The sequence below is a fragment of the Strix aluco genome, chromosome Z (genome assembly GCF_031877795.1).
Source record: "Strix aluco isolate bStrAlu1 chromosome Z, bStrAlu1.hap1, whole genome shotgun sequence".
NCBI lineage: Eukaryota > Metazoa > Chordata > Aves > Strigiformes > Strigidae > Strix > Strix aluco.
This window is the reverse complement of record NC_133971.1, coordinates 64,874,601-64,902,407: the sequence shown is the minus strand read 5'-3', so window position 1 is coordinate 64,902,407 and position 27,807 is coordinate 64,874,601. Positions and strand designations below refer to the sequence as shown.

Here is a 27,807-nt window from a genome sequence, read left to right as displayed (position 1 = left end):
ATGACAACCCTTTCCAATAATGAGGTCTGTTCTGTAAATATTCCTTTCTCATGACCTTCATTTCTGGATTGTGTAATGTGCTACAAAGATCACCTTGACTGCCTCACGTACACGTACAGTTATGTTAACATTTCACAGAAAATTGCCTTATTCCGCTCTTTATGGTAGACAAAAGTTTGCATTGTGGTGTATTCTTTGGGGATTTTGGGGGGGAAAGCAGAGGCAAGCTCTGCACAACTGGGAATTGTACATTTGATACTACATTAGCATTTCTCATCTACTTTCTTCGTCAAATTCCGTAATTTACAGCATGTTAAACATGCCTGGAATGTGCTGTCTTCCTTTGCCTATAAACATGTTGCATAAAGATCTATAGTAAGATCAAACTGCTCTTCCTTACCTTTCAATGAACTTTTACTCATGATTTTATCTAACACTAAAAATCAGCATTTGGATTTCCTAGGGAAATCAAAAGTAAAAGAAAAGATGCCAGAATGAAACCACCCTCTACCTACAGGTACTTTCAACAATTTTACATATAAATATGCAGTCCTAAAAATACTGAGGTAACACATCCATGCCAGTAAGACAATTTAAAAATTCTCTTCAACAGAAATGCACAAACTTCTCCCTAGTTTTCGAACACTCTTCCTTAGCTTCCTTAGATCAGCTCACGGATGATAGTGGACAAGAGCTTCAGAAAGACACTATCTTCTGAAGTGTGAATATGGATCCATAGTACTGTAAATGTGCATGGAAGAATTATACACTGAATTTATGGAAAGGCACTATATTTGACTGGAAAACTAATGATTAAAATCATATAATAACTGATAGAACAAAAGGAAAAGAATTACTTCAGCTTTTGCTGCACAATTGTAGCTATATGGAAAGAACTACACATATGAACTATGTTTCAATTCCTGAAGAAAACTCTAAGCAACAATACACAGAGTGGGAAAGTCCACAACAGCCATTCCACAAAATGTCAAATTAGACAGCCAAGGTCTTTTCATTTTGCTTATCACTTTATTAAGACTGCAAACTTTTTACTTCCTGTGCACTTACAGTTAATGCACTGCCTCATTTTCAAGTTTCATCCAAGCTTCTTCATCACTTCAATGTGAATGACTGAAACTTCAGTCAGTTCAATCTTATTTCATTTACAATTCCATGGACAAATTCAGAGTTAGCCATTCTATTACTTTCAAGGTTCAACCAAACAGGAAACATTTTTCAGGGAAAATCCTTGAATACATTCACTTCATCTGTGAAATCCAAACTGCAGCCTATCCTGATTTAGATACACTGGAAGTACTCCAGATTTAATCTTCAGCTCAGATCAGCATAAGATACTGAAGACTTCTTGTCACATCGCTTCTCTTTCAGCTGGAAGGAAACATTTTTCCACTTAGAAGACAAAAATAAATGCCTCTGAGCACCAAACACTCACACAAAATTCACCTAAGACCAAGAGGCCGATTAGTGGAAGAACACCATGAATTCTTAACCACTAACTGCTGTGTGAAACATTCCATTCTTCATTAAGAAGGATTCTTTATTGATACCCACCCCACAGACTTGCTCACATAGAGTTGGGATGATACAGCAGTAGAAGAAAGTAGAAATAAAGACTAGAAAGTAGTGAGGTAATACAGTTTACATAAGAATTCTCCTCAAATCTTTGCCACTGAAACTGAACAGGAAAAAAAAAACATCTACTTCTCCTCTACCTAAGAGGGAGTCCAAACATGACAATAGTTAATAGTCCATTACTATCATACTAATCTTACTGAAACAATTTAGGTTCTGAATACTTGTATTTATATATAGAACTGTTAAAGACTTCTATTAGCCAAATGAAATTCTAGGGTAAAAACATGCCATGACACTAAATGAAGGATATCATGGCATGTTTTTACCCAGAATTATGACTGAACAGAACAGTTGCTACCTTTTGCTACCTTTCTTACCAGACCTTTACACTGAAAAACCGTCTTCACAAAAGGGTGTGAACTAAATTAATGACTGTTGATAGCTAGCACTCACTTTAGTTGAAGATGTAAGAAGATGCCTTGCACAACAGTTCACATCCTGTATTCTTCTGGAGCTATATAGTTCATAAACACTGTATCACTCTACTATATGATATATTCCTATGGAAACTTCTTTTAAACATCATAGACATATTCTCACCAAAGATAAATCCACTGCATAAAAAAAAAATCATAAACGCATTTGCTTTAATATTTTAAATTCAGAATATGAAGCTGAACAATTTCGTATTAAACAGGCAGCAGGATTAAAAAGAAAAAAGTTTTAAAAGTTTGTTCTACGAATGAGATGGAAATATTGTTCTTAAACATATTCTTCTGCTAGAAGCATACACAAATCTAACAAAGTATTATTGATATTTGCACGTATTTTGCACGTTAGCTAATTAGAGCTATCCATTACTGATGCTGTTGTCGTCTTTTAGCTTCTCATCTCTATTTACATAACACTTATTTTATGAAATGATTTATACACACAGTCTCTTAATGTTTATTTACTTACCAACAGTATCACACGGTTCGTCTTTATGTACACAGAAATCCTTCCTAGAATTGGGGGGGGAAAAGAAATATGTTAAGCAAGCCAAGCTGTCAGACTGGTAATGACTATGTGACCTATTTACAAATATTTTGTATGGCTCAATGAATAAATACAGAATACCATTATATCAACAAAGAGCATGGGGAGGCAAAGGCCAGGATTACCCAGAACACTTAAACTTCAGTTTATTCTTAGAACAGATTTAGGAGTAGTCAAGCAAAAAAACAGGTACCATATATTTAAATTGCATCGTACCTAATTTCTGTTTTTTTTTCCCAAGTATCTTGAAATGTAACAAGTCTAAAATTTGTCTTTCTTTCATTTGAAATGAAAATATCTTCAGCGCTTAATATCAGGTCCAAATACAGCGTTGTAATCCAGCATTTAGATCAGAAATAGAGTCAGAAAGTTTTTGTGCTAAGAAGTCAGTGGTTAAAATGACCAATAGGAATACATTCTGGAGAAGGATTTCTGCTAGGGCATCTCATTCTAGTAGTGGAAGACTTACAAATTAATTCACTGGGAGAAGACTATCTTATCTCCAACACATATTTTAGTCCAGCCATAACTCTATAAATAAGACTGCTCAATCGCATGAAGGGGAATAAACATTTCATCTCTGTGTTAAACAACATCTGCTTGTGATTCCTTTTTAATTTCATACCTATTTTACCTGTTCTCAGATACACATAACAAAGTTACCAAAAGAGCAAAGGAAAAGCTGCTTTCTACTACAGTGTTTATAACTCATGCTAATTTTTTATTTTAAGTAAAAATAGGGCTGCTGAGGTATGCATGAACTGGGGAGGTGGGGAGGGAACAGACGAGAAACAAACAAGAAAAAAAACCCCAAATATAGCATCTAAGCAAAATACAACCCAGTTATTGAACTTCATTCCAGCATGTACTCAAATACAGAAGTTTCTGTTCTTTAGCTGTACATGGAGTAATGGTCTTTATTTTTAGAGAGGGACCATATGGGCCAGGGAGATTTAATTTTTATATTCCGTCTATGAAGCTACATAGATACACACATAGATTGATAACGATAAACATACATACATATAGAAACACTCATTTTCCAGGAACAGAATGCAGGAATTGTTTGGTGCTTGGGATGAGAGAGTACAGTAATGATTACTTATAATTTTTACAAATGTAACTACTCCAAGAGCTTTTTGCTTGTTTGTTTCCCACAGATTATTCCCACAGAGTCATTTAGACCCAAAAGCAATTTCAAGACGCTGGCAAATTTCTGACACTTGTTAAAGGCCACACAGCCAGAGACATGGGGTTATACAGCTTTTGATTCTCCAGTCACCGTTGCCAGATAATTACAGTGTAGAAAAGCAAAACAACAGCGCTAGAAACAAATCTTGTGAATAAACTGATAAAGAAACTCTGGGATTCCACTTAGAAGAGCCCTGAGAATTGAGCCAAAGATGGTAAACAAGAAACTATAATCAGATTCAGAAGGAAGTTCTTTTATTTTTTCAACCCTGCAACAAATTGCATTTAATGTGCTGGGTTATAACGCTATTCTTTGTTTTGCGCTATGTGACACAAGGGACTTATTGTCTTGTTAAGCAACATGACAGAACAATTAGAAATGCGGGACTTGTGGTGAAGCAAGAGAACATGTGTAAAGACAATCTAAGGACATAGATTGTCTTCCACTCACACTCATGCAACTGCCATAAATATTAACTGTTGTAATGACGAGTAAAAAAAAGGACAGAAATCATACCTTCAAATGTAAAAGAATACCATCTGACATTTTAGAACTGCCAGTATCCAAGAGGTTTCTGCTTATGTAATAGCTTTGTTCTCATATGCTTACTGAGCTGTTTTTGTTTTGTTTTTCCTTCTTAGCTGACTCTATGGTTATGCTATGCATCCAGAGTTTCATTATGGGACTTTGGGGAAACAGTACTGCTATGATTTGGCAAGAAGGAAGTACAATAAACCATTCTTAGTTCCTGATTTACATTGGAAGAATGTAATACCTCCTTTAATTTCCAAGAATATGATTGCATTACATACATTTGAGACTAGGCTCCTTAGTAAAGATTTACAGCTCTAGCTAGAACTACCAATGACTCTCACAGAAATTGTTCTCTAATCCCCACACGGTAACTTAAATATTCCATCATATTATAACTATGTTTCTGTGTGTGTATATAACATACACACATATATATACACACACACACAGCTCTACACTTTATATATGTATGGAATTGGCATACTGAAACTACACAAAACAAAAGAGAGGATATGGCCTCTTCCAAGTAAGAGGAGGTATAAAATAGAGCAATAAAGCACAGTACAAAGCCCTCAGGAAAGCCACCGAGATTATTTGCCTTTGTTCTTTTCCTTCCTTCTCTTAGCAAAATAGGGCAAAGATATCAGTATTATCATTAATGTATATAGAAGCTTTTGAAACGCAAGTTAGTAACTAACACTGGAAGTGAGAAACTGCTTAAAGCACACTAATGTTCCCTTCTGACCAGTATTCAGCACACAACTTCCATTACTCTACATGGTTACTTAGCATGCATATGAAGGGAAAACAGGCCCTTATTCAAGTGAGAGAGGAACTTTCATGAGATTTAGGACTTACTTCTGAGCTTGAAGAAGTTGGCTAACCCTAGAAAAGAATTCTAAGCAAGAATGGTTAACCGCTAAACCATGTTTCAGAAAATTGTAGTTAGTGCATTTCTAATTGACTACGTATAGCATTATGAATGGCCTTCACAGCAAAGACTAACTATCCAATTTCTAAATATAAATTATCTCACTACATTCTTTTGGTTAAAGTAAATCCTGATGTGTAGATGGGATGTACAACAGAAGACATCAAGAATGGCACAGGAAGACTAAAGAAGAATACAGACTCATTTTTTATTAATAGTTTCCATCAATTTGTCATGTTAGATTTATCTAACACTTGTTTTAGGCATACTAGTCAAAAGATCTATTTCTTGTCCAAGCAGTTTATCATTTCCTTCCATGTGCTAGATTGGAGAAAAGAACTAGAAGAGGACAGATGATGGTTTTTACCAGTCTACCAAATCTTCATTCTGGCTTTCACCATATTTTCAGTTTCTTAAGTTCTCTAATATTCTTAATTTTGAAAAAAGTAGTGTAGGCTTGAACCTACAGTCTAACTCCCGCCGTTACTGCTTCTAGCACTTACAGCTTTTTAAGATATATCTGAGGTTTATTGCCCCAGAAACAAGTTTTCTCAAATCATAAAATTTTTATGAATGGTAGCAATTAATGGCGCCCGTGGCAAATAAGAGTATCATCACATTGCAAATGCCTTTGTTTGCGTCGTGCTATGTGAACAATGACAACACTGCAGATGTTCTTTTTTCTTCACATAATAGGACATTCTGAAATGGTTCCCACATATAAACTAAGCACATACCTACTAACTAATAAATGTACTTTAAAAAAAAAAATCAATTTTGTAGTTAATGAACCATAAGATAAGTTCACATTTACTATTCAGCTGTGAATTTAAACAAATGGACCATGTTACTATTGTAACTGCTATTTCAGAAAGTGTTTAGTATTTTGACGGTAAACCTCAAATACACCAGTATGCACTTGTCAATGTATTTTAGCAAGTCAGGAAATACTATATTTAAATATTTTAAATAGTTAAGGGATCACTTAAGGCTCTGTAAAGTTGAGCTGAGATTAAAAAGGATAATATAAATAAGTCTTCTTCTAAAGTTTATGCTTCAGACAAATTAAAAAATAACACCTCAGAAGTATGGTAAGTGAACTAGTAATTGAATTGAATATGCAGCTAACATCTCAAAACAGATATAGAAATGTTAGGAAGCCAAGAAAGGTGTTTTTGAGTGGAGTCCAAAAGAATCTAGACTCAGCATTAGCACTAAACAGTGATCTGGAAGAAAATAAGAGAGCACTACTGGTGAAGTTTGAAAATTAAATGAGTTCTGGTAGAGTACAAATAGGAATGAAGACAAATCAATTTTTAAAGATGACTCATCTGAGTAACTTTTATTTTAATGTAGCCAAAAATGGACCCCCGAACTTGATCAGATATGGCAACAGCATGACAAGAACAACAAAACGAAATGAGCATGGGAAAACAGGCAGTAGGAGTGAGCAGTATCGTTGGATAAAGATGAAGGAAAATATCAGACATGGCACCGGTACAACCATTCACACACTACTGTGTCCAATTTTGGCTCTTATGCTTCAAAAAACAATTTGGAAAAGAGAAAAAGGTCTGGAAGGAGCTAAGACAATGATTACATGTCTGAGAAACAGGCTTAAAAACCTCTCTAATCTAAGAGAAAGATGAGAGGTAACTTGAGCACAGCCTACAAGTATTTACATAGAGAAGATCTTTCTAACAGCTCTTAAGCAGCAAAAGGTACAAATAGATCAATGGTTGAAAGCTGAAGTAACAAAAATTAGAAATAAGACACAACTGTCCACTCTGAAAGTAAATAACTGTGGCAATGGTCTACTTCAGAACACAGACAATCTTCCTTTCTTTTAAATATTTGTCTCAAAACTGTATATCTTTGTTATTCACCAGAAAAATAAAATGTGATTTTTTGATTATGGGTTACTATACAAGACACCAGAACTTTTGGCAATAGATGGAATGTACCTGTACCAGAGGTGGAAAAGGATCTTGAGGCAGGAGTTAGCTGGGCTCATTGAGAGAGCTTTAAACTAGATTTGAAGGGGGAACGGGGCAAAACTGGAACTCCCACACATAAACCCCAGGGAAGATTACCAGAGTGTGTGGGCCATTGTGCCAGAGGTGATCCTCACCCTGCCATCTCAGTGGAGGCAGGGATAGAGACATGCAGCACAACAAATATGCAAGGGATATTGATGGATCACTAACTGTGGTAACACCTGTGAAAGGTCAGGCTGGACTAAGGATGTCTAAATGCAAAAAGGTGCCGGGGACATCAGCCCATCTGAAGTGCATGTATACCAATGCACACAGCATGGGTAACAAACAGGAGGAGCTTGAAGCCATGATGAAACAGGAAAATTATGACGTCGTGGCTATTACAGAAACATGGTGGGATGTCTCCCATGACTGGAGTGTGCCAATTGATGGCTACAAGCTCTTTAGGAGTGACAGACAAGGAAGGAGAGGTGGTGGGGTGGTGCTGTATGTCAGGGACTGTTATGATTGCTTTGAGTACAAGTGTAGTGAAGACAGGGTGGAGTGTCTTTGCGTTAGAATCAGGGGGAAGGCCAACAGGGCAGATGTTGTAGTAGGAGTCTACTATAGGCCACCCACCCAGGACAGAGAGGTGGATGAAATATTCTACAGGCATTTAGCAGAAATCTCACAATCGCTTGCCCTTGCTGTTGTGGGAGACTTTAACTTCCCAGACATCTGCTGGAAATACAACACAGCAGAGCGGGACCAGTCCTGGAGATTCCTGGAATGTGTGGGAGATAACTTCCTGACGCAACTGGTGAGAGAACCAACCAGAGAAGGTGCCCTGCTGGATCTCCTCTTTCTGAACAGAGAAGGACTGTGGTGGATGATGTGGTGGCTGGAGGCCAACTAGGGCACAGCGATCATGAAATAGTAGCGTTGTCTATTCTTAGAGAGGCCACGAGAGGGGACAGCAGAACTGCCATCCTGGACTTGCAAAGGGCTGACTTTGTCTTGTTTAGGCACCTGCTTGACAGGATCCCTTGGGAGACGATCCTGAAGGGTATAGGGGTCCAGGAAGGCTGGGCACTCTTTAAGAAGAAAGTGTTAATGGCTCAGGAGTAGGCTGTCCCCAGGTGCTGTAAGAGAAGCCGGCAGCAGAGAAGACCACCCTGGCTAAACAGGGAGCTTTGGCTGCAACTCAGGGAGAAAAGGAGAGTTTACAGCTTTTGGAAGAGAGGGCTAGCCACTCACAGTGATTACAAAGAGGCTGTGAGGCTATGCAGGGTGGAAATCAGGAGGCCTAAAGACCAGCTAGAAATTAATCTGGCTTCAGCAGTCAAAGACAAAAAGAAATGTTTCTGTAAGTACCTCAACAGCAAAAGAAAGACCAAGGAGAGACTCCATTCCCTGCTAGATGCAAGACGAAACATGACAATGAGTGATGAGGAAAATGCTGAGGTGCTTAATGCCTTCTTTGCCTCAGTCTTTAATAACAAGACTAGTTGTACTGAGGGAATCCAGCCTCCTCAGCCAGAAGACAGAGACTGGGAGAATGACCCCCCCACAATCCAGGAGGAGACAGTCAGTGACCTACTGCATCACATAGACACACACAAGTCTATGGGACCAGAGGGGATACACCCGAGGGTGCTGAAGGAGCTGGCTGGGGTGCTCGCCAAGCCGCTTTCCATCATTTACCAGCAGTCCTGGCTGACCGGGGAGGTCCCGACAGATTGGAAATTGGCCAATGTGACGCCCATATATAAGAAGGGTCGGAAGGATGATCCAGGAAATTACAGGCCTGTCAGCTTGACTTCGGTGCCTGGGAAGCTGATGGAGCAGCTCATCCTGAGTACCATCACACAACACATGCGGGACAACCAGATGATCAGGCCCAGTCAGCATGGGTTTATGAAAGGCAGGTCTTGCCTGACAAACCTGATCTCCTTCTACGACAGGGCAACCTGCTTATTGGATGAGGGAAAGGCTGTAGATGTTGTCTACCTTGACTTTAGTAAGGCCTTTGACACTGTTTCCCACAGCATTCTCCTGGAGAAACTGGCTGCTCACGGCTTGGATGGGCACACGCTTTGCTGGGTAAAAAACTGGCTGGATGGCCGGGCCCAAAGAGTTGTGGTAAACGGAGTTAAATCCAGTTGGCAGCTGGTCATGAGTGGTGTCCCCCAGGGCTCGGTTTTGGGTTTTAACATCTTTCTTGACGATCTAGACGAGGGGATCGAGTGCACCCTCAGTAAGTTTGCAGATGGCACCAAGTTGGGTGGGAGTGTTGATGGGCTCGAGGGTAGGCAGGCTCTGCAGAGAGACCTGGACAGGCTGGAGCGATGGGCTGAGGCCAACTGGAAGAGTTTCAATAAGGCCAAATGCCGGGTGCTGCAGTTGGGCCACAACAACCCCCAGCAGCGCTACAGGCTTGGGGAGGAGTGGCTGGAGAGCTGCCAGTCAGAGAGGGACCTGGGGGTGTTGATTGACAGCCGGCTGAACATGAGCCAGCAGTGTGCCCAGGTGGCCAAGAAGGCCAATGGCATCCTGGCCTGTATCAGAAATAGCGTGGCCAGCAGGGCCAGGGAAGTGATCTTGCCCCTGTACTCGGCACTGGTGAGACCACACCTCGATTCCTGGGTTCAGTTTTGGGCCCCTCACTATAAAAAGGACATTGAATTGCTCGAGCGTGTCCAGAGAAGGTCAACGAAGCTGGTGCAGGGTCTGGAGCACAGGTCGTACGAGGAGCGGCTGAGGGAACTGGGGTTGTTTAGTGTGGAGAAGAGGAGGCTGAGGGGAGACCTCATCGCCCTCTACAACTACCTCAAAGGAGGTTGCAGAGAGCGGGGGATGAGTCTCTTTAACCAAGTAACAAGTGATAGGACAAGAGGGAATGGCCTCAAGTTGCACCAGGGAATGTTTAGACTGGATATTAGGAAGTATTTCTTTACAGAACGGGTTGTTAGGTGCTGGAATGGGCTGCCCAGGGAGGTGGTGGAGTCCCCATCCCAGAGGGTGTTTGAGAGTTGGGTTGACGTAGTGCTGAGGGATATGGTGTAGTTGGGAACTGTCAGTGTTGGGTTAATGGTTGGACTAGATGATGTTCAAGGTCTTTTCCAACCTAGATGATTCTGCGATGCTGTAATTCTATGTAAAAATAACTGGCTGAATTTTATGTTAGAGACTTGCACTAGATAATCAGGGATTTAAAATTCAGTTTAGGTGCATGTAATTGTACGTAACAGATCTGTATGAGTGAATGGAACATATGTAGCCTGAGCACTAAAGCTCAAAAGAACAAGCTGACAGAAACAGATAAATTCATGCAGATTTTCCTCACATGTATTATTACAAGCATTACCACTTCACAGACTCAAACACCTTGAAGTTACAGAAGAAAAAAACAAACCCAAGACAAATAGCATGTGATGACTTCAAATGAGTGAGATATTTGAAATACACAAGGTAAAAATACATGTCTTAAAATTAAAGTGATAAATAAAGGAGATTGTGGGGTTTTTTTAAAAAAGACACCTTTGATATTAAAGTATGCTGTTTTCACGTTTCCATGCTTCCCTCCGCATCTACAATACTATTAGTAAATAATTGATAGCAAGAACGTGAGATTCTAATGAACTCCCTTGATGTCTGCTGATGTCAAAAGAAAACCAGTGACCAATGTAAAACTGCAAAAATATCAAATGAGTTGGCAGTATTGAAATTATAGTGATGAAAAAATACCACGATGAAGACAAAATTAAGAATAATTTCATCTCTCACCATGCACTTGCAATAACTCATTTTTCCAGAGCTGAATTTCACTAGAAGTTTAAAGACAGCAGTAGCAGTTTAATAACCCAATCTTTATCCTGTTACATTTCAACAGTTTTGGACTGCCAAACACTGCAACCTTTTTGGGTAGCACTGTTTTTTTAGTTTCTGTGCAGTGGTCATTCAGTCTTCCACCTCTGACTTTCTTGAGGAAGTATTTCTCCTTCAAACCATCAGAAAGGTAGTAAAAAGCAGTCAGGAAAAGAACGGTACTTCTTGTGTGCATTGGAAGGTTATTACACTTAGGAAATCCTTGTCCAAACTTTGGGGGGAGTTCTGGAGGGTTGGAACAGTTGGAAATGAAACAATATTTAGCAAATTTAAGTGCTGTTTATGCCATTGTCTAATTTTATAGAATTAGGCAATTTCTTACAGTGAAAATGCCTTGCAGCACTGTTTCACTTATCTATCACCCAGAGCAAAGAGATTTTAGATACTGCAGATCAGTTTGAATTGACAGCTGATGTACACTGTGAACATGAAATATCACTGTCTATCTGATGAATATTAGGAGAATCAGAGATCTACTTTCTATCACAAGCACATGTGAAAATAGAAATTCTGAGAAGGAGAATACAGAACTTTTATGTTTACACATTTTTCTAAAAACCACTGCAACACAGATTGACTATGCACTTGAAAAGCAGCATGATTCATAATTTTTAAATGAAGGTATATTCTGCCTAGTGTGACCAACAGAAGTAGGGAGGTGATAGTCCCCCTGTACTCTGCACTGGTGAGGCCACACCTGGACTATTGTGTCCAGTTTTGGGCACCTCAATACGAGAGAGATATCAAGGTGCTGGAGCGAGTGCAGAGGAGGGCAACGAAGCTGGTGAAGGGCCTGGAGAACAAATCCTATGAGGAGCGATTGAAAGAGCTGGGACTGTTTAGTTTGAGGAGGAGAAGGCTGAGGGGAGACCTCATCACTCTCTACAACTACCTGAAAGGACATTGTAGAGAGGTTGGTGCTGGTCTCTTCTCACAGGTAATTAGTGACCGAACAAGAGGGAACGGCTTTAAACTGCAACAGGGGAGGTTCAGACTGGACATTAGTAAAAAAGAGTGGTCAGGCAGTGGAATAGGCTGCCCAGGGAGGTGGTGGAGTCCCCATCCCTGGATGTGTTTAAGGGTGGTTTAGATGAGATGTTGGGGGATATGGTGTAGGGGAGAACTTTGTAGAGTAGGGCTGATGGTTGGACTCGATGATCCCAAGGGTCTTTTCCAACCTGAATGATTCTGTGATTATTTTTTTTTTTTTTAATACACTTTGAAGATTTCAGTGCCTTGTTTACAATAGGAGCAATACGAGAACTTAAGTATCATCATAGAGCAACTGTGGATGCCATGGGCCTTTTCCTGCCTTACTTTCAGCTACCTCATTCAGGTCAGACAACCAATGCAGATAGCAACTGGTAATATCTCAGTGGCCACCAAAATCAGGACTTATTTCTGTGCACTTGCACTATGTAACTCAAAAGGCAAGAAGGATGTTGATGTGCCATGGTATATTTTTTCCTCAGAGAAAAGTGCTTCCTGATATGTGTATCTCTAAAGTAATATTGCTAATTTTTAAGTGTGAATCAGATAGCTTTATCAAGAGACTCCTTAAAACAGTTTGTGCCTTAATTCTTACATTCTCCTTATACCTAACCTCCCTGGGGATCTTTTCTAAATACACAATTCAAACTTTTTCTTTCTGTTTTCCTTTTATTTTATGGCATCATATTTTAAACAGGACATTACTTCATCTGAATAAGCCAATTTAAAGGGAAACTAAACAAAAACTAACAGGCTGAAATAGGACTACAGTAAAGTGAAACGAACAAACTTCTGGCAGATTCATATGTTTCATTACAGCTTATTTGGGCAGCAGAGAAAGTTGTGGGGAGTAGCTGGTTTTGCTTTCCACCTTACATAACAAATGCAAAACTAAGTCTTGCAAAATACGTTTTTCATGAAAAGGTTATGACAGCTCTTTGACTGTTGAATAACAGCCTCTATTACATACACATTATGCTCTTTGTAGTTAAGCATTAAAAATTAGCTCTGCAGAATGCTCAGTACTTCATTTCTAACTCTTTTCGTTACTAGACACAACTACTGGCATGTGAAAGCACAGTAAAGCTTTTTCAAAGCACTCTTGCTGTTCTATTATCATGTGAGACAAAAAAGGAGGGGTGGGTAAGTTTTAGGAGGTCTGCCACAGAATGTGTTAGATAGCCAAAACTTTACAATTTTACTTGAAAAATACAAAGCAGTTGGTGTTCACCTGTCTAAACAAAATTATTTCTCTCAATAAAGCAGGTCTGCTGTCCGAAGCTGTTCGGAAGTTGAGATAAAGGAGCTTGTTCTGCATTTGCAAAGCAGAATGAGACTGAATTAACAAAACACACAAGTGGAGCCACACATGGGGTTAGCTATACCATAAACCTGATGATATGCAGAGGGAGCCTGGATTAGCAAAACATTCCCACAGTCAGCAAACCGCACTGGTATGATTTATTAGCAGCTAAAGCAGTTCTGAGATGGGAGGCAGTATAGTCCAGAGAATAATACCACTGAAAAAATAAAAAAAATGTCTGAACAGATCAATTCCTGGCTCCAGCACCGACTTACTATCTGACATCCAACCAATCACATCCCTGCTCTCTACTTCAATTTCCTTAACACTGATCAGAGATTTACTCCAAAAAACATATTAAAACTGACAGGTAAAAAATTGTAGGCAATGCAAATCAGAATATCTTTATTACAAAGCACATCACAAAAGCATATCTTAACATATGATTAGACTTTCAAAAAGCTTTTTTACCATTTAGAAATGCATGAAATTCAAAAAGCTCTGTGGCCAAACACACTGGCTGCTAAAGACATCTCCAGACCACTGCCTCTTGACTGCTTAACTAACGCCTCACTTCCATCAGTTCTGCCTCTTCCCATAAAGGCTGGTTAAGGTGAAGATGAAAAAAATGGGAGGAAAGAGGTGTAACACGCTCTATTTCACAGTATCTTACTACTTGTGAGATATACCTCACAAGCTAAAGAATGCAGTCCTCGACTCACTCTCCTGGAACACGCAGGCTTGAAGCATTCAATTCTCCCTCAAGCTGCTGCTACAGCTACTGCTGACTGCCTCCACTGTATCAACTAAGAGAGCCAGGTGATAGGCAAGATGTCATTCAACTACTCCATATTTCTAGCAACCAATTAGTATGCAAATGCTCAGTTAACCTTGGACAGTCACAAAGTACAACTAGATGTAAGAAGGTCTTTTCCCCTTTACTTGTCAACGCAATGCCATGTATGATACTTGGCCATCCTTTATGCTTTGGCCCATGTTCACTCTTTCCTACTACTCACACGTTTCCTTCTCCATCTAGACTCTTTTCTTCAACACACTCACTGCTATTAAAATCAGTTTTGGATCTTAATCTGAAAAATTTATTTCCAGTCTGCCATCCCACATATGTTTTCTGATGAGCTAATGGAAATTTGTTACAGAGAACATTATTTCTCATGTCTTCCTCAGTAGTTCAGAGGAGTCTGTGTGAAGTGTTACTGCCTAACTAATGTATAAATGTGTAACAAAACTAACCTTCCCCCTCAAAAGCCCCAACAATCCATAAAACAGACAAACAGAACAAATAAAGGAGCATGGCACAGGGTAAGAAGACATGGGTGTGGGCTTTTCCAGGAAAAGGTATGGGATTAAGCAGCAAAAGTAGCAACAAAGCTGTCACCACAGACAATTTGGACTTCTTAATTTCCTCCTTCCACTATGTGACTGGCTCTCCAAAACAGGGAAATTTGGGGAAGCATTTCTCTGCTTCAGAAAATTGAAATACATTATAGAATTTGGGGTAATCACAATGTAAACTAATTTTTAAAAAAATGCATATAGCTCCTAGTGAGATTACCCTGAATAAATGGTGTAAGGCTACATGTAAATTTAAAGATTACACATGGTTTTAGGATACCATATCACCAACTAGCATAGGAAAGCACAATTGTATTCCAGTATATCCAATCACAGAAATTTTCTTTGGATGGAACTCTGAAGGTCATCCAGTCCAAGGTACACCAGAAATGGCACTAAGCCCAACCCTAAACCAGTTGAACCAACTGTCCTTTTCTTCAGACTATGGTTGTACACTGTCTGAACATCAAAATGCATTCTGTGCACCACTTACAAACCACGACAGCATTTGCTTAGGAGGAAAGAGGTGAGCTGGAGGCATATTTCCTTCTGAATGTGCGAAATGCCTGATACAAGTTGTAAGGAACTGCAGATCTGGAATCACACTCCTGTGGCTGCAGAGTACATACTGCATACATGATGTACCTTCAGCACACAATGAAATATACCAGTTCTATTAGACATTCTAGATCGAATTAGAGGGAAACATGACTCAGTCATGTGGCTAATGTCATGCTGATCCAGCTCTGAATGATCTAAATATGCTTTTGTATTTTCAATTAAAGTATCTACAGGTCTGTGTGTGCTGCCTCTTTGAAATGAAAGCATATGGAGAGAGGCATCCAACCTATGGCCTTAGCTATATAGCCAGAGAAGAAACAAGAGAGTGACCCATCTGTCATTTCAGATGTTTACCATCTGGAAACTATTGCTTTCTGAACCATCTTTACCACCACCTTTGAGTTCTGGAAATAAGCCTCAAGTTGCACTCTTTCTCATTGCAAAAATAAATCCTAACTGCGTTGGTCATCTGTCACTTCCTTTGATCTATGTTCACATTAGGCCACTGCCTATTTTTTAATGCTTATCTTTCAGTATTTTACCTTGTGATCAGTATGGCTGCATCAACCGAAGACATGTCTTCTCCCCAGCTTGTTGACATTTCTAAGTGTAGATCATTCTTCTTGCCAAATTCTTCATGTTGCCATTTACAAAAGCTTTCCAGCATTTTTTCCCCATGATGTCCAATATACATATCTGCCTGGAAATAAAAGACAATCCATTTTATTAAAATTATGATTCTGTAAATAGAATTAAGAATATTTTTGACTAAGTTAACAAAAATATTCTCCTTTTTATGGCATAATATATTCACGGTAGAAAGACTTGAACTTCAGGAGCAGTGACCACCTTTTTCCTCATGTTAAAGAGACCGGGTGAAGACAGTGTACTGAGAGGTGTACAGTGGATCTCTTCTCATTTATTTGCTGATTTTTCACTATTCATAGTGAAGAAAAGATTAATGAAGTGAAGATCCAGAACTTGAACATGAAATGAGACTCCTCTACTGAGGAGAGGACACTGAAGTAAGAAATACTTTCTTGTTCACTGGAAAAATATACTATTTTAAAATTAGAAACATGGATAAGGAAACCCCTTTTTTTAATGATGTAACTAAAGTATGAAAGGATTTCCATAATATTTTGTATAAAAAACAAGAAATCAAGTTGACATTGTCCTGAAATGTGATACAAACCATAGACTAATAGAAAGTCTCAATCAAGATATCAGGTGACTCATCTTTCTTCAAAAAGAAAGAACAGGATTTGAGATGATATCTGAAAAGTGCAATGAAAGAATAGTGCTATATCATGGCACCTTTTGTTCTTCTAGGTATTGGCTGACAAACACCAGTTCTCCTTCTACTGTCCACTGGGTTTAAGGGAGATGATTTTTGTACTGAGCTATATGAATGCACAAAAAGCAGAGCACAAGCAGATTTTTTAAGAACTAGCTGATTTCCACACAGCAACTTTGTTTGATTGACTTCCAAATGCAAGCACAGAAAAATCTCAATATGTGCAGCACAAAAATTAGGAGAAGGTTAATCTTTACTGGTGCTGCCCAGCAGTGTAACTGACACACAAAAGCTAACTGAGGAAATTTGTCAGCCATTAAACTCTGTGAATATTACAAGCTTTCATGGAGCAACAAGCTAAACAGCATTACCTTCTACAGGCTAAGACAAAGATAATATATACTTACTGGAGTCTCATGAAGGAGAACTAGCTTAGTCACCCGAAGATTTACTTGTAGTCCAAGGCTCTTGTGCTGGAAAAGGTTAAAAACCTAAAATAAAAAGAGTAATAAAAATACGTGCTTGTATTGTACACAACACAGTGTAGACTAAACAGAACCTCAAAAATTTCTCATATTCTACTGTGACTGCTTTAATTTTCCATAATTTGACCAGAACATTAAGCTAATGTATTGTGTTGATCTTCTGAGCTTAAGTCAGTACACATTCTGGGAGCACAAAAAAACCACTTTTTTCCTCAACGGCCATGACCACTTTAAAAACTGTAGCCTCCTTCTTAAAGTACTTACACATGCAGTAAATACTAATCACATGAAAACTTCTGTTCAGTTAAATCTAGGATCATGGCCCAAGTGGTCTGAGACAGGTTATGGCAATAATTCTTCCCATCATTCAGAATAAATTTTTTATTTATGTCCAGCTTATGCTCCATCTTTAGAACAATCTTTCCTTTCCTACATTACAGATGATAGTTTTCACTGCTTTATGCACAAAATGAGTGCACTACAGCTCCAGATAGAGCTGGTATGGGATGTAATTGTCTGACTGCATTACCTTTTGGTTTTTTTCAGCCACTAATGATCACACAATCCTTCTCAACTATGTCACCTTTCTGTAACATGCATAGATCATGAGAAATCATCCAATAGCCCAGCCTTCCCAACAACATCATGGGCTTCTAACCAAAAAAATCATCTCGTTCAGCTCTCATTTTCTGGCTTCCCTGAAGATATAAGACCAGACAGTACAGACAAGTCTGCAGCACCATGGTTTTATGCTGCAAAACATATGGAGTAAGTCTTGACAGACTGCTCATGGTCATGCACTGACTGTCCCTTACAGGTGCTCAGTCAGAATAATTAAAAGGAGCAACGAAATCAGCCCGCAGTGCTTGCATTGTTGACAAAACGTCAAAATTAATTTTAAATTTCCTACCATGTTTAAGATGGTTAGAATAAATCTTCTGGCAGCATCTGTTCCATGATACGAAACCATAGCTGGATCTGCCACCACAACAGTTTCTATATTGTACTCCTGAGGTAACTTGTAAGAGTATCGTTTTTCTCTTCCACTTTCTGATACTTTTTGATTCTTGGATTTCCTTTTATCTGTAACATAAAACATTGCTTGACAAACTCATCCTTCAAACTACCCCTACAGTACTTCTCATATTTGCAACCTATGATTATGGTATAACTATGATTATGTGGAATGTAATATCTGTGAACTCTAATACATGCTTATTTAGCACTGCCAATGCTAAGGCTTAGACTGAAGGCATATATGACCTAAATGTTAGCTCACACCAAAAAAACCAAGAATTTTATCCAGCTGCTCATATAAAGTCAGTCAGATTCTTTGCATCCTTTCACCTAACATATTTATAAAAGAGTATGTGCCTCCTAGTTCGCTTTGTGGGAGAAAACTAAATTCATGTTAGGTTTGACAGAAAAATAGTCTCACTGAGATTGCAGAATTGTCATCTGCCCATCTTCAAAATCACAGAGAAAACATCTTGATGTAACTCTATCTTAGCATAAAAGACAACAAATACAGATTTTCCAAGAATTTAATATTAAGAAAATACATGGGACAATTTCATGATTTGAAAAGACAAAATAATATTTCAGATGAATGATGGAGAACGATATGTATCATAGAGGTTTGTTGGAAACAAAAAAGTGAAGTTTTACTAACACAACTTCAAAGTCAGTGCTGCTGTCATTATAAGTAGCTAAAGTAAAACAACAAAACCAAATCTGGAAACATGCTTCTAGACCTACAAAAAGCTCCAAATCAAAACCATGTTACATTTATGGTAAACTAGAGGTTACTGCTCCTGTTAATTTTAAGTTTCCACTCTGAAAACATGACAAAATCCCCATTACTACTACAGTACGTATGAAAAAAGGAAAACTAATTACACAGAAACAGTTCAAGCTAGAAGGTGGTCAGATATGCATACAGCAGTTAGCAATGATATTTAAAATTATTTAATTTAAAACAAAATATAAAATAAAACTCTGTGTTGTAATAGCTAAATTCTGTTAGATCCCCTTGAGAGGACATAAAACTTCTGGGACTGATCTCATTGAAGTCACTGAAATCAAGTGACATTTTTTCCAGCTTCCACAATGGAATATTAGGCTCTTTGTTTACAACAAAAGTGATGCTTGAGATGACAATTATAAACACATGTCCTGGAAACAATCAAATATTCAGAAATTTTGAGGAAATATTTTGCAATTAATCAGCCCCATCTCTAATAGGAAAGTTCCTGCAGTTCATTTTATAACACATGACACTCTCCAAAAAGTAAGTCACTCTTCAGGAAAGTGCTAAAAATACACCTTAAAAGCCACTGAACTCACAAAATAACTTTGAAATATAAGATACCAGTGAAAGAAGGATCCCTGATTTAATATAAATATATGTTTAATATAGGGTTAATTTAAATATAATGTAGATATGTGCTTTTCAATGTAGAAAGCATAAAGTATCCATGCTTAAAAAAAAGGTTGTCCATCTTTTTCTGTAGTCATATGTTAAAGATGTGAGTGATTTAGTGTACCCTGCTACATTTTAGAAGGGCTTACTGATTCCTGCACAACTGGTGACAATGTAAGATTTACTAACACTGATAAGCATACGAATTTAATTAAAGAAAAAAAGTATATATTCTCCAGAAATAAATATTTGGTGTTTGATTGCCTAGAACTAGAAACAACTTATAAATTTATAAGCTATCTAAAATTAATTTTAACCTCTCCTATTTTGATCCTGCAGACATTTGCTTAGCCTTATACATACAGCTAGCCTCCAGCTTTACTCGTGTTTGCTAACTGTGGATCCACTGCCTGGTTTATAAAACATTGAGTGTTTTCATCACTCTTTTGAGAATAATTTTTAATGAAACTTCAGTGTCAGGATTTGTGCCAAAAAACCCACACCCTACAAGCTATAGAACTATGACTTACCATACAAGCATCTAATGCTACAAGAGTAGGCTATAGATCTACGTTTAAATAGCAAAATCATTTCAGTTAAAAAAAGATCTCTCATAAACCATCTGGTCAATCCATCTTCCTCCTAGGAGCAGTGATTGATACCAGGGCAGTTTCCAGCAACACAGTTTATTCATTGTTCACTTCTTCGTGAAAAACAGCAGCTAGTGGTTGAAAAATTTAATATTAGCACGGCCATTCAGAGAAGTCTGCTAACACACCTCTCTAAAATTTTTAGCTAGCAGTGCATTTTTATTTAGAATTGACAATAGGCAGCCCACAATAAAATACAGCATTGTGCTAAACACTAAGGTCACTGCAGTCCCATGAAATGTTGGAACCTGTCTTCCAGGACTGTAGTCTGCACAGCTCTGTAGACAAGCTGGCAGCAAGGGGGGCAGTGCCCATCATTTGCCTCAGATATCTGCCAGGTTAACAAACAAAAGGACAATCTGTTCTTGGCCAGCCAACCTTTTCCAAATTGCTGGCAGAATTCCTTATCACATGAGATCTCATTTATTTGAAAATTTTAGCTCTTCCCTAAGACCTTTAAATAAATGGAATTAGTAATTTTGGTACAGAGCAATCACCGTCACTTCCCAGGCTTTATTTTTCCAGGGAAAAGAAAATGGGTACCCTAGCCATATGGAAATTGCATTCTGGCTAGGCAGGGAATATTCAGGATTTTAGGAAACCATGAGCTGTACCTCCACTTTAGTTTGGATAGGGAGTTAAATGTCTTAATGCAGAGTGTCAACTTGTTTCCAACCCAAGGAATGGAAATCAATACCTCAAGCAGCACCAGTCTCCATCTTGCGCAATCTCATATATCTAGACCTATGACCAAGATTGTTTATGGATTTTATTTCATGATTATCACATGAAAACAGGCTGTAGAGTAAGAACCAACACAGCTCTCCCAGCTGACTGCCCAGTCTACATCCCACAGAGTTAAACTTCTACTTTTGATCCAGTGAAACTAGCAGGCTTTTTCCTGCAAAATGGCATCACTCTAAGAGGAGAAGTACCATTTGGTCATAACTCAGAACAGTATATTGTTTATCACCAGAACTGAGAAGTAAAAGAGGAGGCTTCCTGTCTCCCAAATACAGAAGGGATTCAAAATTTAGACCTACTGTATCCTGGGTAAGAGCTCTCGCTCACTAGTCTGTGTGAAAAGCAATGACCATTGGAGCAGGTAATTTCCCCCCGTCCCCCAAAGTGCCCCATGCCTTCACGATGAGTTAGGTTCACTATACAAACAACTTCAGCCTGGAACAAGTGCTTCAGATTAGGTAGACAAAAACCAGTTCAGCTTTCCAATGTGGTCCTTTGCTCTAATAGCCCCTTCTTCTCTCACATTTTCTCTGTAAAACACTTGTGAACTGGTTGCTTTGAAAGGTTTCATGGGCCCTGTGCTAAAGAAAGGTGTGGAGTGTGAGGTCTATGTATGTGCAACTGGCTCACATGTGTAAATAAATCACACACACACATTCAACACAACGATACACACACACTCTCTCACAAATCCAGAAACCATCTGCTTCTGTTGGCACCATTCTCTCCCTCCCCTAATTAATAAGAAAAACACACCCCATTCATGAAAACAAGTTCTTTGTTCTCTCCAAACAATTTTGGCTGTGTAGCATCTTTCAATCCAGCCCACACTAGTAAAGGACAACAGACAATACCTTCTTTGATTGCCTCTTCTAGTTCTGCATGAAAAGCTATTATTTCCAATAGTGATCCTTCAACACCTCCAGCACAGACATTCATTCCTTCTAATAATTACAATGCATCACTGGCAATACACATTTACTTGATAGGTAGCCAGGCCTTGAAATCAATTTGGCTCAAAGCCAGCATCATAAATACCTGTCCCAGAGCACCTATTCTGACACACGAGTACTGTAGAAGCAAGAGATCCTGTTGTAAGATAGGTCCATATTGCTGAGAAGTTGCTATATTGCTGAGATAATAGTTTCTCTGTGTCACAGAGCTATAACCCTACCTACCAAAGGCAGCTGTGCATAACCTGAGAGTATCAGACAGCCCCATATACTCATCTGTTTTGTTTCATTGATCTATCTAGTTTATGATTTGACTTTAAATTCTCAAATATTGCTGTAAAGGCTTATTTTTGTTGCTTCAACCCACCTTCAAGGCTGTGCCCATATCATGAATTCTTTGGTCATATTAGCTAACTGCATATCACACCAGCAAATTGCTCCTAGCATAGACAGCTTTTACTAAGCTTAGTAAAATAACCTGTAGCAGCAGAGTGAGAGACTGGTCTTGCTAGTACAACAGCATCAGTTAGACATTGCAGATATTTATACCACCCTGGCAACAAGGTTGTGCCAGCAGATGCTAATCAGTTATGCACAGCTTTTGTTATTCACAGATTTTGAAATTTCAGCCTGGTAGTACAGAGAATGAAACTTATTTCAACCAAATACTTGAATCTCTGTTGACAGACTATTTGCACCAAGTCAGAGCCTTGGGCATAAGATTATTTGAACAGAATAAACTGACTTTCCCATTTTAGAGCATAAGAGAAAGTGAAAGGATGACCAGTAATGAACAGAAGAATAATATCCTTATAGAACAGTTTGCATCTTTACTCATTATCATACACATCATGGTTTGTTACTTATCAGAGGTCCCTCTCCCCTTTCCCAGTGCACATATCATGCATACTTTTCATTTTCTCTCTTTTTCTCACCCCCAAAAAAATGCAGGCATGTGTGCTCTATAATTCACTTATCATTAATAAGGAAGAATAACCAGCTTTATTTTATGTGAACAACTTTTGCTAATACAAAAAATTTCACTTTTAGATAAGCATTTGCAATGCTAGAAGAGAAATATAGAGCCTGCTGGAGGAAGTTACATGTCATTTACTTAGTCCCTCTCAGTAACTACAAAAAGAGCTTTGCTTTGTTAATTCATCTTTGATTTCAACCTGTGGATAGATGCCCAATTATAAAAACAATAGCTCCAAAATGAAGAAGAAACCTGTGACATTTATTCTGTAACCATATAAAAGAGACAGATCAGTATAAATGTTCAGGAAGAACCACACAGCCACAGAAACATTTAGGATGGAAGGGATCTCTGGAGGTCAGCTAGGCTAAGCTCCTGCTCCAATCAGGGCAAGAGTTGAAGATCAGCTCTCTTAGAGCCATTTCCAGCTATGTTTTGTAAATGTCTGAGGATGTGGACTCCACAGCTTCTCTAGGCAACCCCTTTCCAGTGCTAAGCATTTCTACTGAGATTTTTCTTCCTTATGCCCAATAGAAATTTCCTTGAATTCAAGTTACAACTGTTGTCTTTCATCCTGTCGTAGCATACCTCTAAGGAAAGTCTGGCATCAGCTTCTCTCTGCAGCCTGTTAGGCACTAGAAGACTGCAGCTGCATCCTTCCTTTACCTTTCTTTACTTGTTTGAAATAACCCAGTTCCTTCTGACTCACCCCAAATATCATACAACCCAGCTCCCTAGCCATGTCAGTGCACCTCTGCTATTTATTTCTGTTTTGTCAGTATCTCACTTATACTGGGTTAGAAGACATGGAAAAAATGCCTATAAATGTGCACTCATTCTGGTTTATTTCCTGTGAAAAAATAACTTCTCACAACAACATTAAAAACTCTCTCAGCTCATGCTGAAGTCAGAAGACTGACATGTCCTCTACCCTTTGAAGAAGAGCTGACGACGAAGCAGGAACAACAGAATATCATCTTTTACAAAAGTAATTTTTCCCCTCTCCATGTAAAACTTAAAACTCCATTTAAGTCATCACTATGTGCCAAATTTTTGTTGAAACCCTTTACTTCAACAACTTCATCTACCCACCATTGAGGAATATGCATTAGGATTGTTTCATACACTTTTTCTAAGTTTCAATCATAGAAGAACACTGTTATAAAAATAATTTCAGTTCGGTGTCAGACCCATTTGGAAGTTCAAGACTTATTACTAACCAAAACTGGGATGAACTGTGCTAATGTTTTTTAATGGAAAATTAAGTACACAAACTTCACATAGTAAGTAATTAAGCAACTACAAAGACAGAAAGGGACAAGAAATAGGTTATAATTATTAAGTAAATAGGTTATAATTATTAAGTAAAAAAAATGACCTGAAGATTTCTACTTTCAAATAATTGGACATTAAGAAGCACTATCTATTCCTCAATGGACAGTTCCCTCTTCCAGGAAGTGAAGCGTCAGCCTCAACATGCAACCTCAAAGTCCACCGTAAATTACTTCTACAAGAATAATCAGATATGCTTTTTTGGGGGGTTGGTTCTACTATCTATGTATCTTAAAAACACATCTGCTACATTAGATCTTTTCAGCAAGATTTGTATATTACCTGTAACAACCCCACAGTACTGATTCTGAGAAGCTGGCTTTTCAGTAATTTTCTCCTCTATGGACCTTTTTCGTCTGTACACCCTGTGTGCATGACCTGTCACAGCCAAAGTGCGATTGACTGGCTCAATAAATATGAAGTCCTCATTCATCTGTATAAACCCCATCTGCAAAGAAAAACAAAAGGAACACATAAGATAAGAATTGAAGCAAGTATGAAATTTTGCACAGTCCTGCAGAAGGAAAAAAACCCACAAAATTCCATTTAAGAAAACCCTTTGTTTTAGTAACCTTACCAGTAAGGTGACTACCTTTATATTTTACAAGCCTTTCTACTTAAATGAACTAGAATAAATTTCATTTATTTCAACTAAATCTGTGTGGGTGGGTGGCTACATGCCAGTAGCAGATGCACAGTAAAAGATCTGGAATGTTAAAACTTTGCTTTGCGAGACCCATGGGGTCATTTAAATATGTACAGCATGTACAGAAAAGTCTATACATCAGTTTTATTACTCAGTGTATTGTCACATTTTTAGATAACTATATTTAATGAAATAACAGGAATTTAGGGCATAAGAATACATCCCGAACAACTATGAAGCTGGGAAAGACATCTTGTGATGCTCTTTTTACACTTTTTCAAATTTAAAAAAAAAAAAAAAAGTATTAAAAAAGGCAGCAATCCCTCCTTGGTTGCTAGCAGCTAAAACAGAAAAACATTCTAATACAGTCATTTAGTTGGTTAGCTTCCCCTCTGCCGCAATGTATTTATACATACAAACATACATAAAAAGCTAACACACCAGATGCATATCTAATATTATAAGAGTTTGGCTAAAGTTTAAAAAAATACTATAAAACATATTTACATAAATACCATACAAGCCTGACTCAGCTCAAATTGTTAAGCTGCCAACACACAAGTTCCTATCAAGAATAAATCTGCAGACAGCAAGGTTTTGTGTTTTTTTTAACTCCTAGAAAATGTCATCACCAAGACTGACAGTTAACTTTCTCATTCTCTAAAGTTAAAAACCTATTAAACAGTTTTGCTACAAAAAGAAAACAATGTGGCACGTATGGCTAAGAGAAGCAAAGAGCTCTTCTGCATGTTTCCATGTAGTATGAATGGAGAGAAATAGAATTTTGTTTCTTCTGGAATTATGTAGATGTTATTATCACATTGGATATTCTGCCTGACATATGGATAAATCCTCAAAAAGAAAGTCTGATCCGATCAAGAAAACAAAATTAAATTTTATAGGTGGTACAAAAATACAATTTCCTTCATAAGTGGGCATTACTTTAAAAAGAAAAAAACCCAACACAATCTCTCTGCACAATCACATTAAATAAATGTGAATGCATATATTTAATTTTTCAATCAGCGACACCAGCTGCAGAATAGTGACAAAGGTCATCATTAACATTGTACAGAAACATAAGAGTAGCTGGGTTTGTTGGGCTGTTCTGTTTCCTTTTTGCCCTTACTTTTTAGATCAGTTTATCTTCATCATGATCTTTAAATGTTACACATTTAGAAGATTAGCTACTTATGTATTGCTAGGTACTTTCCTTCCACTTACCAGATGCCACTTCTATATATCCTGAATAATGTTACCTTTACATAACAATTAACTTTTCTAATATAAACTATAATGTTAAATGAAATTTTATTTAAAAGCATAGTTCTCAAATACTAGTAAAATGCATAAACTATTTTTCATTTGATTTTTATGTCTAATGCTGAATTTCACTCAGGCATAGATTTTCTAAAAAATCATTATTTAGCCTATGAAATATGCTGGTAAACTCTGGATATAGAACAGGAATAGCAGCCCATCAGGTGGTGGTGCAGGTTTCCCCTGTCCACCTACAAAAAACAAGGCCTTAGTCCACCTTGAACAAAGGCTCAATCATAGCATATTTGCAGTATTTCTTCTGGCTTCATTCTTTTTGCTGCAAGATGAAACCAAGGTTTTAAGATGCTGTGCCAGCTAGACATACTGAGAAGCTGTGCTAGGACCACTAACATTTTATGCTTTCCTTCAGCTCCTTGCATAAACTGAAGGTTAATCCATTGGTAGAGAACTCCAAAAATTATGGCCAGTCTCCCGAGAGAGAAGTTGAAGAACTGAACACTGATATAAAGTTTACTGAAAAAAATTAACCTCAGTTATATATATTCAAATGGGTAATTTTGAGACAGATCTGGATAACCAAATAATCTTTGTGATCATTTTGACTGCCTTTGAAAAAAACATGATTATTTCTCCATCTCTTGGACAATTTCACAGAGAAGGGAAGATGAAGCCATATCTTTGCCAATCATGCCCTTATTTTTTCTTAATCATTAGAAATGGACTTAAGAAGATCTTCTACCATAAAACTAAACATAGAAAGCAGAGAATCAAAGCCATGCATTAAAGCACCACAGTTTCAACATGTTTTCAGATATGACAGGGCCAAATAGAGGCTTCAGACAGTTCAAATGGCAAAACCTCCATGTCATGAAAATACACAGTAAAACAAAGATTAAAAATATGTAAAAAAAAAAAAAAATAAAAATGCATCTAGGATACAACAGTGAGTTCTGAGAAACTGATCTATCTTCCACCAGTTTCATCTGAAGAGCTACCACTGCTCACAGCTGCAATTGAAAAGGCTACCAGGATGGTGGACTTATCTCATGCAAAGGTAACATAACATGCCATTCTTCACCCTGCATTCATATATCCCTGCATTTTCAAGTTTCTGACCTGAAATAAAACAAAACTTAATTGTAGCACACATATATCCCAGCAGAGTTCAAGCCCAGGACAATCTCATTTAGCAAAAAATTGCTCAGACGTCCTAAGTAAGGATGAACAGGGTACTTGCTCTGCATTTTACTTACTTTATGCAGTAGATTGAGACCCTAAGTACAGGGCAGGCTTAATCAAATGAGCATGTAGAGCATTACATGGGACTAAGCATGGACACTCTGAAATGGACTCACATCCACCACATGTATTTTAAAGTGGACACTTGCCCTCATAAATGAAAGCTTTCCACAACATACATTCACATCATACCAAAGACTTTTCACTTTCTTAAAAGAAACAAACAGAAAAAAGCCATGTGGAAACACTAGCCCTGAATGAAAACTAACATTTTGTCTTATCTAAAATAAACATAGTTCCCATCTGAAATATACCAATACTCACAAAAAGTAGGCAGATCACAATGCTTCTAAAATATGAAAGCTGGGGGTTTTTTTTACATCCTATTGGAAATATCATAGATGAGAGATGAAGAAT

The 27,807-nt window shown here is 38.0% G+C and overlaps 1 protein-coding gene across 1 annotated transcript in view; it reads right to left on the bottom strand.

Annotated features, from left to right (window-relative positions):
* Nucleotides 1–27,807, bottom strand: part of ADAMTS19 (ADAM metallopeptidase with thrombospondin type 1 motif 19) — a 152,719-nt gene that overhangs the window by 95,888 nt on the left and 29,024 nt on the right. Inside the window, exons 3-7 of the mRNA XM_074812052.1 lie at nt 24,507–24,672; nt 18,058–18,230; nt 17,070–17,153; nt 15,908–16,065; nt 2,557–2,600 (exon numbers count right to left, since the gene is read on the bottom strand). Of these exons, the coding sequence (XP_074668153.1) occupies nt 2,557–2,600; nt 15,908–16,065; nt 17,070–17,153; nt 18,058–18,230; nt 24,507–24,672 (625 nt within the window). The remainder of the gene's footprint in view (nt 1–2,556; nt 2,601–15,907; nt 16,066–17,069; nt 17,154–18,057; nt 18,231–24,506; nt 24,673–27,807) is intronic.